The sequence below is a fragment of the Zea mays genome, chromosome 7, assembly GCF_902167145.1.
Source record: "Zea mays cultivar B73 chromosome 7, Zm-B73-REFERENCE-NAM-5.0, whole genome shotgun sequence".
NCBI lineage: Eukaryota > Viridiplantae > Streptophyta > Magnoliopsida > Poales > Poaceae > Zea > Zea mays.
The window spans coordinates 37,500,501-37,516,897 of NC_050102.1; the positions used below are offsets into that span (position 1 = coordinate 37,500,501).

Below are 16,397 nucleotides of genomic sequence, written 5' to 3' on the forward strand. Positions count from 1 at the left end.
ACCTGTAGAAATTGGGAAGAAGGTACGGAATAAGCCTTTCAATTATTGTTAAGCATGTGAAACGGAAGTGACAACTAGTCAGGAATCCACTAGAGTACTAGAGGTTAATCCACTTAGGCCCCGTTTGAAAATAAAGATTTTAAAATCCACAGTCTTTAAAATACTACGATATAGTTTAGTTATGATAATATCATAGGAATCCACTAGAGTACTAGAGGTTAATCCACTTAGGCCCCGTTTGAAAATAAAGATTTTAAAATCCACAGTCTTTAAAATACTACGATATAGTTTAGTTATGATAATATCATAGTTTAAAATACTACATTTTTAAAAAATGAGGTCCAGAACTAAGTTTAGAATACCTTAAGACAACTATAGTATTTGCAATATTTCAGTTTTGAAAACAGATTTTTTAACTAGCTTGCCAAACACCATTATGTTATATATGTATATAGTATTGTAGCATTCAAGAATGCTGCTGAATTTTTCCAAAACCGTGAAAAAACTTGACTCCCAAACACCCCCTTAAGAGCATTGTACAACCCACATAAATACCCGTATATTAAGAAGTATCAAGAGGGTAAGTGCAAAAAATCATAAGAGACGATATCTTGATGAAGGAACGTCTTAACCACGGTTTTCTAAGTCTAGATACGGTTCTACTCATACAACCAACATAAATGATTTATATCTTGAGAGTTCTAGCGAATAACATACAAGACTTAGATACATTAAGTTGTATGAAGTTTTTTAGGTGTATCTAGTGTTTAGAGAACCACAACGTAATATCTAGATTGTACATGTCCTAATTGTCTTAATTGTTAAAACCACACGTAGAGTTTTTCAACTATGTAAGTGCAACCGTGAAAGTTGAGTAGATCGCCAACGACTAAAAGTGTGTTTGGTTTGAGAAATGAAGTGATCAATCTTCTTCTCACTCCTCACTTTTTTATTTGGTTTGTGGAATAGAATGAGTTGATATATCATCATCTCATTCCTCATAAGCTAATAATTAGTATATATATGAGGAGTGGATTGATTCCACCAAAATTGATAGAATGACCTTATGATGCGTCACCTAATGAAACATAGAGTCACTCCACGAACCAAACACACCATAATTATTTGGCTTGAGGCTATTTATACCACTCCACTTCATTTATTTGAGGTAGTACACCTGGCACAATGGCATCACCCAAACCTCTTCCAGTCCCGTGCCCTGTCTATTGGAGTCCGCCAAACGCCGCACCCTCGCATTAAACAAACCCGAATCCACGCAAGCACGCCCGGCGCGAAGCCCTTGTATAAAATGGTAATTACCATTAGTGACTCCTCCACCGCTACTCGCGCTTCCGCTTCCACTTCCGCAGTTCCGCTTCCACCGTGCGCACGAGCCACGAGGCGGCGGCGGGCCACGCCGACCAACTCTCAGGTGATCCCTCCGCCCCCGGTCCATTGGAGACCCGCGACGAGGGGGCGACCGATCGGGCTCACTGCCTCACTCGCTCGTTGCTCGCTTGATGCCTCCAACTGCAGGGTGCTGCAGCGGGGGCGGCTGAGGGGAGGATGGCCGCGGGGACGGCGCGCGGGGACATGGTGTGGGCGCGGGTGCTTGAGGATGGCGTGTTCCGGTTTGACGCGTCGGAGGCGGCGCGGGCCGCGGCGGGGCCCAGCCTCTCGTTCGCGGACCCGCGGCGGCGGGAGGCGCCGCGGCACGGGGCCGACACGCCCGCCGTTGTCCCGGCATGCCAGGTCGCGGCGGGGGGAGCCCAGAAGGTCGTGATAAAGGTACGCCACGCCACGGAGATGCACGCGTGCACTGGCCGTTGGTTTGAAATTCTGGGTGGTGGGGGTGATCGCTTTGCCTCGTTTGGATGGTTCCCTGCTATGGGATCGAGAGCGCGGGAAAGAAATGTTGATGATTGATCCTATAGTATCCGTTTGGTTTTGGCGTATTTGATGAGGTAGCACTAGATTGCAGCCGGCCCTTATTCACCGATCACCGCCACATCATTTATCGGACTGGCTACCGAGTCAGCTTTACAGACTTTTATTTAAAATAAAATACTACGTTTTACTGAAGTAAAAATACATAATTAAGTAAAATTAAATAATTTATAAAAAATAAATAAAAGGAATAAAATAAAAAATGCTTAGTTCATAAAAATAACTGATACGCTACTACTTTTTTATCATCTTTCTCTTCTATCTCTTTTGAATTGTTTTCCTCGTCTAATTTTAGTTGTGTGGTTATCTTCTTCAAAGCCAACTTGTGGGTTCTTCTAATGTCATCATCTATACTTGTGGTGAAACAAATTAATAATTTGTTGAACTGTTCAAACAATCTTGATTGAGTTATCATCTGCCTAGTTCTATAGAGCTTATTCAATATACTCTTATTCATGATAGGGACTCGTCGTTGGCTCCTTCCTTTTACATTGAACTCTTGCCCTATCACAATCAATAGCACGAGTTGGTCCAACACTGTCTGGTAATGTGTAGCTATAATTGTCGTCCAAGTTAAAACGAGATCTTTTGCTCCTATCACTGGAATCATCGTCACCATGCTGCGCACATCACTTGTGTTGATGGCGAAGAGCGTGCCACATGTGTTGTACCTCGATGTCGGGTTCAATGGGCTTGTTATGGAAGTTCTTGTTTGTCGTTTCGAGGAGCAACTGCTCTACTCGATCGGGCCGTATACAAATAGTTGTAGATATCTTTGAAGAGGGGTGACCTTGTGGTTGTTTGACGATCATTAATCCTTCAACTACTTAGGGCTACGGTGGCGAGGAAGTTACGTGGTGGAGTTGTACGTACTAGTTATTTTGCTCTAGAATGTCGATTCCTTCTTTCCATTGCTAGCAACGGGGTTTATGAAGTGCATTAGACATGCATGGACTTATAAATTTATTAACTAAAATAATTGTTGTGGACCTAAAAATTGTGTTAAATCCATAAAAATACATGTATATGTATTTAACAGTCTTTTGTTCTCTGTCTTCGTTCAGCCCATTTGTCGTTGGATTTGAGTAGCACTGGCATATGCGAACTGGTCCGAGGCTACATTTTTGTGGCTGCTTTGGGGCATTGTGGTGCCTTACAGGAGGACAAAATAATGGACGATCGCCATATGGAAGAGGAGCACAAAACAGAGGCGTGAATGAAGGAGCACCATATGGAGCAGCATACGGAGGAGGACCACCATACTATCCATAAGAAGCACCATATGGATACCCACACGAGTATGCAGGAAGGTATGGATAAGTGGAAGGGTGAGGAGTGTTGGTGGTAGGAGCATTAGTAGTAGTAGGAGTATCGGTGGTAGGAACTTTAGTGAAAGGAGGAGCATGGGTAGGTGATCGATATGGATACAAAAGAGGGGTGCTGGATCTAGGATTTAATAAAGCTCTAGACCATTTTTAATATGATAAAAGTACAACTACAAATTATAATGCAACAAATAAAATAAAATAGAAACTAAAATAGGGAACATACAGATCACTGAGTAATCTTCATTCTTCATCTATTGTAGCTCCAGTTCTAGAGATAGAACTTCAAAAAAGGAATTATATATTAAAGACATAAAATATAGCAATAATATAGTTTTAAGCAAATTATAAAATAAGTATTTCATCAATACCACTAGCAAGATGTAATTTAATCTTTTGTGTTCTTTTTTTATCGAACGTGCATGAGAACTACGCATCATTATATTAAGAAGAAATGAGGGTCCAAAATAGATCGATACAAGATAAAGGTATCGCATTGTGATGTCAGTAGATAAAATACGAAAAGACATCCATAGGAAACAAAGTACTATATCAACCACCTAAGGCTTTAATCCAGGAATTGGAGCCGTTAGGAGGGAGAGACTCTTGGCTCTTGCCATCGCCCACGGATTCCTATCTTCCTCAACTTTCCTATAGGCCGAATTCACATTAGGGGTGAGCTTTTCAAATACACATCCATTCTTGTGGTTCCAAAGCGTTCAGAACCCTAGGATGCTTAAGGAATTAAGCCCTTTTGCAGTATTTTTTCTCTGTACAACCCCCTTTTTTAAATTAATATGAATTTATTTTGTTGTAAGAGTTTCCCCTACAACTTTTCCCGGTCAAAAAAATTAAACATTCAAATTGTTCATAGAAGGGATCAATATTTTATTACCGCCATCCCTGAAAGCTAACTTGAACTATTTGAATGTTTGGTTCTTTGGGCAATTGATCATGTAAAAAGTAGGTTGTTGTCTTGTCATGCTCACCATAGTAATGCAACCATTTCAATTTGAAGCATTCAACTATGTTTAGCTCATTTGTTATCCTTTTTTTACCATTTTCTAGACTGGAGTTGGTACCATTTTTAGTTTAATAATTCATATACTGAATCTAGACCTCTTTGCTGTTTTTAACTTTGTCTATCCTACAAACATGATTTCTGTGATGACTATTTGAAACACTGCAACATATTGGTAATAGTTTTTTGGCTAAAGGGGATGCCTGAATCCCTAGCACACCAATGGATTTATGTTTCAATTTTTGGCTTTAACATGTACTTCAGATATTCTAACACTTGATCTTTAGTAGAACTAAAACCACATAATACAACAAGGTATTCATCAAACAACCTGGCCGATCGGATGCGCATGTGCTATCCACAGGCTTGGGATTTTCGTCGAACACGCGATGCGCGAGGCGCGACATCGACAGAGGGCTGCAAGAAACGACATCGATTTATAGGTTTGGCATTACATCAAACACAAGGCATGCAGGGATAACGAGGTCTCAGCGGGGTTTGACAACGCCGCAACCGGGCTGCCCAAAAAAAACCACGGAGTCGACGACGTGCTGCTCGACCACTACCAAGGTGCTGCTGCTGGCTTCAAGTGAGGAGAGGGCGTCGAGCCTGTTCACGGGCAACAAAAGGGAGGGGTGCATCCATGGCTGGAGGGGGCGAGCTGCAGGAAAATAAATAAAAAAACTGCAGGGCTAGGGCAAGCTCACCATGGGGAGAAGATGGAGAGGGGATGGAGGACTCCCTGCTACAGGCGCCATAAACAGAGGGAGGAAGCTTGCATGAGGGAGATGAAGAGATGGAGGAGAGGCGTCCATGGGAGGAGAAACAGCAACCTGCTCCCAGGCGTGACTTCAACGAGGACCGAGCGCAGGGGCACGACAGGGCTGAGGGCGAGCTCGGCGAGCACCAAGGGTGAGGTGGCGGCGGCACCCGCCACAGCTGAGGGAGGGGGTGGCCATGGGAGAAGTGACGGCGGCTGCGCTTGTGGTTTGGTGCGTGGAATAGGGTTTCGTTTGTTTAGTAGGCCTTTAGATCGGCTTTGGTGAGTAAATAAGAAACACAAAAATCACGTACCCTTATAGCGACCCACCATCAATCACACACTTACCTCTATAGCGACCGACCATAAGTCGTTAAATTTCTAGACTTTTAGCGACCCACAGACCGTCGCTATAAACGCATTTAGCGACCAACCGTCGATCCATAACTTTTAGCGACCAACCGTCGATCCCTAATAAGGGTCGCTAAAGATCAACCGTCGTGTAATGGAAAGACATCATAAACATCGCTATCTAGGTTCAAATAGATGATGATGAATCCAGACATATATATAATACAAATACATTAATTATTATATGTATCAACTAAAAATGTAGAACAAATTTTATTTTGGGACGTGGGGAGTATTTATTATCCCTGATAATGCTCAACTATGATTTGTGCTTTGTTTTATTCTTGATGTGCACATTCCTGTAATACTTCGTATTATTTACCTGAAACTATAACATGTCAAAAAATAGATGTGTGGACACTCACTTGTTTTCTTTTAATCAAGCAGCTTCCGCCCGGGACATCTTTCTATGGTACTGGAGAAGCGAGTGGCACACTTGAACGGACTGGGAAACGAGTATGGCATCTGCTTTAAGAAACTATGTAGTATTATATATTTGAGTTTATTTCTCAAAAAATGCAACCATTAACATTATAACAAAGGTCCAGTTCTTGATCATTTTACAAAAATACAACAACTTTGGTATTGTGAAATAATCACCAGAGGTTGTAGTTCCTTGTCACAACTTTACAAATCAGAAGCAGAAAAAGAAAACCCTTCAAGAATGTGCTATCTAGTGAGCAGGTGCTAAACCTGAATTGAAATGAGTAAAAATACTAAGGCTTTAGACCAGCTATTATATGATTCACCTAAGACAAACAGGCTAGGAGTGGTTCACAGCACCCAGACCAATGGCTTTGTCTCTGTCCTTGTTACAAATATCTATAGTTATGCTAATTTAATTCTGCCTGCACATCCTGCTTATGTAATTGACTTTAAAGATTGTCATGATTACAAATATTTTTTTATCAGGTTTTCACATGGAACACAGATGCATGGGGTTACGGGCCAGGAACCACTTCATTGTATCAGTCACACCCTTGGGTTTTGGCTATCCTCCCTGATGGAAAAGCATTGGGTGTCCTTGCTGATACCACTCGACGTTGTGAAGTATGTTGGAGTAAATCATTATAATTTATTTATTTGTTGACTTTGATGTTTTAACTAATCTGTGTACTTAACGGAGTGTTTTTACTATGACAGATTGATTTGAGGCAAAAATCGACTATAAAGTTCTCTGCCCCATCTGCCTACCCTGTCATCACGTTTGGACCATTTAATGCTCCAGCTGATGTTATGACATCTTTATCGCATGCAATCGGTATTTCTACCATGATTTAACAAATATATTTTCCAGCACTTATAAACTATTTTTTTGGACAGATATACCGTACATATTAATGGTTTATTGAGTCAAAGTTTAATTTCTTTCATAAACAATGAAGCAGTATATCTCTGATCTAATATGTAAGCAGGCAATAATAGAAGTATTTTTTTCAATTTGATACATTTTGTAAATCTTGGTAAAATCAAGGTGTGGAGTAGTAGGATGTTGTTTGGTTGACCGACCTAACATCATCGGTTTATCCATGTAGACATACCTGTCACAGTAGAATGTGGGGTTTCTATCTTTGCCACTTATATTGTCATTCCCTCTCCTGTTTATCTTTTACCAAACTAGCATTAGCCACATAAGATAGCATCGTCCCCTCTGTTGAAGTAGATAAGTGGATTGACTACCTTCTCTCATAAGTTTAAGCTTTTAGGTTGAACTGATCAGTGCATCCACTCTAACATGGTATCAAAGCCAGAGGTCTCGAGTTCGAATCCTGACAGAGACTTTGTTTATGCCACCACCCATTTCCACGTTTGTGCCTTTCTCTCTGGCTGCACATGAGTGAGGGTGTTAAAGTGTATAAATGGATTGACTACCTTCTCTTATAAACTTAATCTTTTGGGTTAAACTGGTTAGTGCATCCATCTAACACCCTCTATGTCGAGTTTGTCGTAGTAGAACACAAACATCAAATTTAGATGTTCTGTTATTTTATTTGCTGCCTTATTGCTAAGGTGAGAAAAATCATTACAGGTACTGTGTCCATGCCGCCAAAGTGGTCGGTTGGTTATCATCAATGTCGTTACAGTTATGATTCTTCTGAGAAAGTACTCAAGGTATTTTCTTGGCAAAGTGTGTTATCTTTATCTATGGGTATTTCCTTTTCTAAAGAAAATATTGATGTAATGTTTTAGTGGCAGCTACTCCTAGTATTCAATTATGATGGATACAGTGCTCATTTTAGTATCTTCACTTACTGTTAGAATACCCGATTAGGGTTTTCCCCGTGTAATTACTGTCTCACCCCTCTGTAATGGGCCTGGCCCAGTTACTCTAGTCTATTAATAGATTACCCAACCCCTGTAATTACTGCCACACCGGACAGTCCGGTGCCACACCGGACAGGTATTGTTCACTGTTCGGTGCACCTCTGACGGTTGCTCTGCTCTGTCGCGTACTGTTTGCGCACTGTTCATCTGGCGCGAAGTAGTCGTTGCTCCGCTGGTGCACCGGACAGTCCGGTGAATTATAGCGGAGCGTGGCCTGAGAAATCCGAAGTTGAGAGTTCGGAGTTGTACGGTCCTGGTGCACCGGACAGTCCGGTGCGCCAGACCACGACACTCTTGGTTCCTTTGCTCCTTTGCATTTGAACCCTTACTTGATCTTTTTATTGGTTTGTGTTGAACCTTTATGCACCTGTAGAATATATAATCTAGAGCAAACTAGTTAGTCCAATATTTGTGTTGGACATTCAACCACCAAAATTATTTATAGGAAAAGGTTAAACCCTATTTCCCTTTCAACTTGGCATCGTCGTCTCGGACATCCTGGACCTAACGTCATGACCAAGACTACCAGTAGTCTAGTTCCTTCATGTAGTAGGGGATATTTTGAGGGCCTCTGTCATGCTTGTCAGTTAGGCCGGCATACTCGTCTCCCATTCACCAGTTCTTCTCGGGCTGAGCAGGCTTTTGACCTGGTTCATTGTGATCTCTGGACCTCTCCTGTACTCGGTCTTTCTGGTTATAAATACTATTTGGTGATTTTGGATGACTTTTCCCATTTTCTTTGGACTTTTCCTCTTAAATTAAAGTCCGACACATTCACCACCCTCACACACTTCTTCGCCTAGGTCTCCACCTAATTTCACCGCTCGGTCCGTGCCCTGCAGTGTGACAACGGCCGCGAGTTCGACAATCACGCTTCCCGCTCTTTCTTTCTCACTCATGGCATCCAGTTGCGTCTCTCGTGCCCTTACACCTCTGCCCAAAACGGCCGGGCCGAACGCATGATTCGCACCACCACCAATATGATCTACTGCCTTCTCTTCCATGTGTCTCTCCCTGCCAGCTACTGGGCAGAGGCCCTGCACATCGCCACCCACCTTCTCAATCGTCTTCCATCCAAGGCGGTGAGCCACCCTACTCTCTACTTCGCCCTATACGGCACATCCACCACCTACGACCACCTCCGCGTGTTCGACTGTGCCTGCTACCCTAACACTTCTGCTACTGCCCCTCATAAGCTCTCTCCTCGCTCCACCCGCTGCCTCTTCCTTGGCTACTCATCTGACCACAAGGGGTATCGGTGTCTGGACCTCGCCTCCCACCACATCATCATCTCTCGTCACGTCGTCTTCGACGAGGATGTGTTTCCCCTTACTGGCCCCTCCCCACCTACCGACCTCGACTCCCTCCTCGAGTCTGATTCAGTCCCCCCTCCTCCCAGGTGCCCCGCCTTGCGCCATTACCCGCACCCCGTGCGGCCTCGACGCCACGGCTCGCGCCTATTCCCGCGCCACGTGCGGCCCTGTCGACCACGCCTGTGCCTCGCGAAGCCCCGCCAACCCCTCCCGCACCATGCGCGGCCCCGTCGACGCCCACGGCTCGCTTCGCCGACCCCGCGCTCGTCTACCGCCGCCGCCACGTCACTACCTCGACACCTGCCGACTCGGGCCCGTCGACGAGCCCGGTGCGCTTCGCCGACCTCGCCGTCGTCTATCACCGCCGCGCGTCGGCCACGCCTGCGGCCCCCGACGTCCCGGCAGACTGCCCCGAGCCACCTGTGTGTAAGTAGAGGGACTCTAACTCTCATCAAGAGGGTGACACTATGAGTTGGGGCAATTTTTCTGTTTATTTCCTCAAACACTACACAATGCCATACCCATCTAAGGGTTGGAGACCCATATTTATAGCCCTAGAGGCTGCACTACCACATCTTCTCACACACACTACACAACAGGATTGCCCTCTAGATGCTAAAGAGACTACAAAGGACAGTCAAAAGCGATTGTTGTCCTCTAGATGCTAAAGAGACTACAGAGGACAGTCAAAAAGCGACTGCTGTCCTCTAGATGCTAAAGAGACTACAGAGGACAATCAAGCTGTCCTCTAGATGCTAAAGGACTATAGAGGACAGTCAAAAGCAGGTTGTCCTCTAGATGCTCAAGACTTATTCCATCATTCTCCCCCTAAGTCTTGGGCGTCGTCTTGTGAGAAAGTTGGGTCATCCCGGACCTGGAGCAAAGCTCAACAAACTTGATCTTCCCAAGGGGCTTGGTGAGCAGGTCTGCAAGCTGATCCTTGGTGTTGATGTAGCGCGCCTTGATGCTCCCTTCTGCCAAGCAGTCTTGGATGAAGTGGTATCTCAACCGGATGTGCTTGCTCCGTTCATGGAACACGGGATTCTTGGCCAATGCCAGAGCGGACTGGCTGTCCACCCTGAGTTCCACCGCTCCAGTGTCTCTCCCGAGATCACCGAGCAGTCGAGCCAGCCAGAGCGCCTGAGTCGAAGCAGTGGACGCCGCTATGTACTCGGCCTTGCAGCTGGACATGGCCACCACCTGCTGCTTGACCGACTGCCAGCTAATGAGGCACTTGCCGAGGAAGAAGAGGATCCCGCTTGTGCTCTTGCTAGTGTCGATGTCACCGGCGTGGTCGCTGTCGCTGTACCCGACAAGGTGTGCCTCCCCAGGGCACCTCGGGTAGTAGAGACCGTGGTCAAGAGTCCCTGCAACATAGCGGATGATCCTCTTCACAGCCTGCTCATGCTCCGTCGTCGGTCGCTGCAAGAACCGACTAACGTAGCCGACGGAGTATGCCAAGTCAGGCCGTGTGTGGACGAGGTAGCGAAGGCTCCCCACAAGACGTCGGTACTGTGTAGCATCGACCTCCTCCGTCGTGCTGTCGCGACTCAGCTTCAACCTCTCCTCCATCGGAGTGAGAGCTGGGTTGCAGTCGGTGAGTCCAGCCAGCTCAACAATGCGCTTGGCGTAGGCGGTCTGGCGAAGTGTGATCCCGGAGTCTCCCTGGTGCACCTCAATCCCCAGGTAGAAGGAGAGATGCCCCAGGTCACTCATTTGGAAGGTGGCCTTCATCTCTTCCTTGAACGCTGTCACCTCTGCATCCTTGGCGCCGGTGATCACCAAGTCGTCGACGTAGACACCCACCAGCAGGGCACTTCCTCCATTGCCCCGCCGATAGATGGCCGCCTCGTGCGGGCTTGGCGTGAAACCGATTCCTTTGAGCGTGGAATCCAGCTTGGCATTCCACGCCCTCGGTGCCTGTCGCAGGCCATAGAGAGCCTTGCGCAGGCGCAACACCTTGCCCTCCTTGCCAGGGATCGCAAAACCTGGCGGCTGGTGTACGTAGACCTCCTCCTTTAAGTCGCCGTTAAGAAACGCCGACTTGACGTCCATGTGATGAACGTGTCAGCTCTGCTGGGCTGACAGCGCAAGGAGGAGTCACACGGATTCCATCCGTGCCATGGGGGCGAAAGCATCGTCGAAGTCGATCCCCTCCTGCTGTAGGAAACCGCGTGCCACCAAGCGAGCCTTGTGCTTGACGATGGCGCCGGCTTCATCCCTCTTCAGTTTGAACACCCATTTAAGGGTGATCGCGCGATGACCATGAGGGAGATCAGCGAGCTCCCAGGTGTGGTTCGTCTCAACTGCGTCCATCTCCGACTGCATCGCTGCACGCCAAGCCGCATGTTTCTCGGCCTCCGCGAAAGACCGAGGCTCACCATCGTCGCATGCAAGATGCAACTCTCCTGCCAGAATGCGAGACGCAGGACCCGGCACCGACGGGTCGATGAGAAGGCCCTCCACCCTTCGATACCGCAATGGCTCGCCGTCGTAGCACGCGTCGACGCGCTCCTCGTCGCGGGAGAGCGGGGTCACGAGCTCCACTGGGTCGTGCTCGACACGAGCTGGTGACGGAGAGGACGTTCCCGGAGTGGGTACCGTCGGTGCTGGAGTACGTGGTGGCGAAGAGCTCGCTGTAGCCGGAGCTGGAGAGCGTGGCGCTGGAGTCGGTGGAGACTTGGGGGCTGGGGTAGACCTACTCGGAGAAGAGTTTCCTACTCCCCTAGCTCCCTCAAAGTGGACGTACTCGATGGTGAAGTCGTCGTACGTCAGAGTCGTGTCGTCGTCCACCGCCTTGTCCCACGCCCATCCTCGCCCTTCGTCGAACACTACGTCGCGCGCCGTGCGCACACGCTGTGTTCCAGGGTCAAGGATGCGGTAGGCCTTCGAGCCCTCCGTGTAGCCAATGAACACCCCCGGGGTACTCCTGTCGTCGAGCTTGCCGATGTGGCCAAGCTCCTTGGTGAACGCGAGGCAGCCGAAGACCCGTAGGTGAGAGACCGCCGGCTTGCGCCCATGCCAAGCCTCATACGGTGTCATCCCGTTGAGAGCCTTGGTGGGCGAGCGGTTGAGGATGTAAACCGCTGTCACCACCGCCTCTCCCCAGAAGACAGCTGGCATTCCTCTCTGCTTGAGGAGAGCCCGAGCCATCCCCACAACCGTCTGGTTGCGCCGCTCGACGACGCCGTTCTGCTGCGGGCTGTACGGCGCGGAGTAGTGGCGCTGAACGCCCTTATCCGCACAGTACGACGCGAACTCAACCGCCGTGAATTCGCCGCCGTTGTCGGTGCGCAGCACGCGCAGCTTGCGGCCGCACTCCGCCTCCGCAGCGACCTGCACACGCCTGATGGCGTTCGCAGCCTCTCCCTTGCTGCCAAGGATCATCACCCACATGTAGCGGGAGAGATCATCGACGAGCAGCAAGAAGTAGCGCCGTCCTCCTGGTGTGGCTGGTGTCACCGGGCCACACAAGTCCCCATGCACGAGCTCGAGCCTCTCCTTGGCTCGGAAGCTCGACTGCTGGGGAAAGGGGAGCCGTCTCTGCTTTGTCAACACGCAGACATCGCAGAATTGCTCCACATGGTCAAGGCACGGCAGGCCTCGTACCATCTCCTTGGCACTGAGCCGCTTCAGGGCCTCGAAGTTAAGGTGCCCGAAGTGCTCGTGCCACTGCCATGCCCCGTCGTCTCGACGAGCAGCAAGGCAGCAAGGTTGTGCCACCTTCACATTGAGGATGTATAGCCGATTTGGACTCCTGCGTACCTTGGCAAGAAGGTGACGAGAGGGGTCCCAGATCCTGATGACTCCGTGCTCGACCTCCACGCGCGAACCGTTCTCATCCAGCTGTCCCAAGCTGATGATAGAGTTCCTCAACGCGGGGATGTAGTAGACTCCGGTGAGCAGCCTGTGCTCACCAGATGCGGCGGTGAAGACGACTGAGCCTGCGCCCTTGATCTCAACGTCGGAGGAGTCCCCAAACTTGACGGAGCCTCGGACGCTAGAGTCAAGCTCGGTGAAGAACTCCCATCGGCCGGTCATGTGATGAGTGGCGCCGGTGTCGAGGCACCATCCTTCGATCATGTCTTTGCTGGAGCCGTCGCCGAGGAAAGCACGTGCTTTCGACTCATCAAGGTGGAGGAGTGCCGCTACGGCTGGTGCCGCTGGAGATAGCTCGATGCTTGCATGTGCTAGGAGCAGAGCCTCCTCCTCCGCCTCCGCCTGTGCGACGTTGGCCTGGCCACGTCGTGGCTGTCGACAGTCCCTGGCCCAGTGGCCAAGCTTGCCGCAGTTGTGACAGCCGTCGTCTCGTGCCGGCTTCTTGTTGCCGACGGCGCCGCCTTGGGCACCTCCACGGGCACCGCCCTCAGCATGTCCTCGCGCCCCGGCCTGGGCGCCTCCACGCGCCTTGCGTGGCTTGCCGCGTTTGCGGCCTCGTGTCGAGGAGGACTCCCCTTCTTCTGGTCACCCTGGCAGGCCTCCCACTGCTCTCGAGTGAGATGTAGCTTCCCGCCAATAGTGATAGGGCCAGAGGGAGCCTGTGGTTCGTCGCTGTCAACCACCTTGAGACGACCTATCGCCTCTTTGATCGTCATCGTGGAGAGGTCTAGCAGAGACTCGATCGAGCGAGCGATCTACTTGAACTTCTCGGGGATGCAATGGAAGAGTTGGTCCTCATCGTAGGTGTCGTCGCCAAACTGCACCATCTTCTGCAACAGAGTGTTGAGGCGGAGAGCAAAGTCATCAACATCCTCACCTGGCTTGAAGGCCAGGTTCTCCCACTCCTTGCGAAGTGCCTGCAGTGTGGTCTTGCGGGCACGGTTGCTGCCGATGCGAGTCGCAGCGATGGCGTCCCAGGCCTCCTTGGCAGTCCGCTTCTGGGAAAGCGAAAACTGCATCTCGGATGGGACTGCAGCAATGAGGGCATCCAGCGCCCGCCGATCCTCGTGGTAGTCGACGTCGCCGTACCGAACTGCTTCTTACATTTGGTGAACCTGGAGTCGTACCCTCATCACCGCGGCCCACTCGACGTAGTTGGTATTGGTGAGGGTAGGCCACCCACCGCCGGGACCGATGTCCCTGACAATGGCCTGGGCCATGCGGCGACCATGGTACCGATCCGGGGAGGGAGAGTCGCGCCGCCTGTAGAGGCCGCGATCTCCGTCGACCTGGTCGCCGCCGCCGGGAGCACCGCCGGCGCGTCTACGTCCGTCTGGGCTGCCGCCGCGTGCGCCCTCGCCCAGAGCGCCGTCAGCGCGTCGACGCCTATCTGGACTGCCGCCACGCGCACCCCCATGGGGATGCGCGGCTGCCCACTGTGCCGCCTGCTCTCGCGCTGCTTCCCTCGCCAGCCTGAGCTCTTCGTCGGTGTTGTCGTCGACAGAAGCAGAGCTGCCAGCTCTACTGCCGCGCAGAACCTCGAGCTCTGCTGCCGCCGCACGTGCAGCATCCGCCGCCTCCGCTGCTTCTACTTCCGCTCTCGCCGCTGCCAGTTCCGCCGCCGCCAACCGTGCTGCCCTCGCCGCTGTCGCTGCAGCCGCTGCTTCTGCTCGCTCGCGTTCTTGTGCCGCGGCGACCTCGGCCTCCTGCTGGCGCCGCGCACTCGAAGTGGCCGAGCGTAGGGACATGGTGGGCTAGTGAGGGGTCGCTGCGTGTGGAAGAGGTTGTCTCAGACGAAAGGCTGCTCGTCTGAGCAGGGGAGGAAGGAACAGTTGGAGCTCTTGCTTCCGACTGAGTGTGGGGAGAGGCGCGGGAAGGAGATGAGCACGAGATGTTTAGGCTGCAGGATAGTTTGGCTCCGATACCAATTGTAAGTAGAGGGACTCTAACTCTCATCAAGAGGATGACACTATGAGTTGGGGCAATTTTTCTGTTTATTTCCTCAAACACTACACAATGCCATACCCATCTAAGGATTGGAGACCCATATTTATAGCCCTAGAGGCTGCACTACCACACCTTCTCACACACACTACACAACAGGATTGTCCTCTATATGCTAAAGAGACTACAGAGGACAGTCAAAAGCGACGGTTGTCCTCTAGATGCTAAAGAGACTACAGAGGACAGTCAAAAAGCGACTGCTGTCCTCTAGATGCTAAAGAGACTACATAGGACAGTCAAGCTGTCCTCTAGATGCTAAAGGACTACAGAGGACAGTCAAAAGCAGGTTGTCCTCTAGATGCTCAAGACTTATTCCATCACTGTGTACCACCCGGTCGCCATCCACCGCGACCCTAGGCACGTCCACCCGATGGTGACCCGGCGCGCCGCCAGCGTTCTTCGACCTGTTGACCAGTTGATCTTGGCAGCTGATACGACTACCACTCCACCGGACGCCTCCCCAGTCCCCTCCTCCGTTCGTACCGCTCTCGCCGACCCACACTGGCGACGCGCTATGGAGGAGGAGTACGCGGCCCTCCTGGCCAACCACACCTAGGACCTGGTGTCGTGTCCACCAGGCACCAACGTGGTCACCGACAAGTGGCTATTTCGCCACAAGCTCACCTCGGACGGCTCCCTCGACCGCTACAAGGCCCGTTAGGTCCTTTGGGGCTTCACTCAACACCCCGGAGTGGACTACGACGAGACCTTAAGCCCCGTCGTCAAGTTTGTCACTGTTCGCACCGTCATCTCCCTCGCCCTCTCCCGGGACTGGGCGATCCATCAGCTCAACGTCAAGAATGTCTTCCTCCACGTCACTCTGACGGAGACTGTCTACTGCAGCCAGCCCACCGGCTTCGTCGACAAAGCTCGTCCGGATCTGATCTGCCTGCTGAACTGCTCCCTCTACGACCTCAAGTAGGCGTCGTGGGCCTGGTACAGTCGCTTCGCTTCCTACTTGGCCTCCATCGGCTTCATCGAGGCCAAGTCGGACACGTCCCTCTTCATCTACCGCCGCGGCGACGATACCATCTTCCTTCTGCTCTACATCGACGACATTGTGCTCACGGCATCCACCGCCGACCTTCTACAGCGCACGATCGTCGCCCTGCAGCGGGAGTTCGCGATGAAGGACCTGGGGCCCCTCCACCACTTCCTCGGCATCACCGCCGAGCGCCGGCCCCAGGGTCTCTTCCTCCATCAGCGCCAATACGCCATCGACATACTGGAGAGGGCTGGTATGTCCGACTGCAAGCCATGCTCCACGCCTGTCGACACTCAGACGAAGCTCTCAGAGGACGACGGGCCCCCGGTCGTCGATGCGACGTCCTACCGGAGCCTGACCGGCGCGCTCCAGTACCTCACCTTCTCCAGGCCTGACATCGCCTACGCCGTCCAGTAGGTGTGCCTGC

General features: G+C 50.6%; 1 protein-coding gene across 1 annotated transcript in view; it reads left to right on the top strand.

Annotated features, from left to right (window-relative positions):
* Nucleotides 1-1,294: 1,294 nt before the first annotated feature.
* LOC103632254 (alpha-glucosidase 2) overlaps nt 1,295-16,397 on the top strand; it is a 37,951-nt gene continuing 22,848 nt past the window's right edge. Inside the window, exons 1-6 of the mRNA XM_008654071.2 lie at nt 1,295-1,432; nt 1,537-1,788; nt 5,852-5,920; nt 6,377-6,514; nt 6,608-6,725; nt 7,494-7,576. Of these exons, the coding sequence (XP_008652293.1) occupies nt 1,310-1,432; nt 1,537-1,788; nt 5,852-5,920; nt 6,377-6,514; nt 6,608-6,725; nt 7,494-7,576 (783 nt within the window). The 5' untranslated portion in view covers nt 1,295-1,309. The remainder of the gene's footprint in view (nt 1,433-1,536; nt 1,789-5,851; nt 5,921-6,376; nt 6,515-6,607; nt 6,726-7,493; nt 7,577-16,397) is intronic.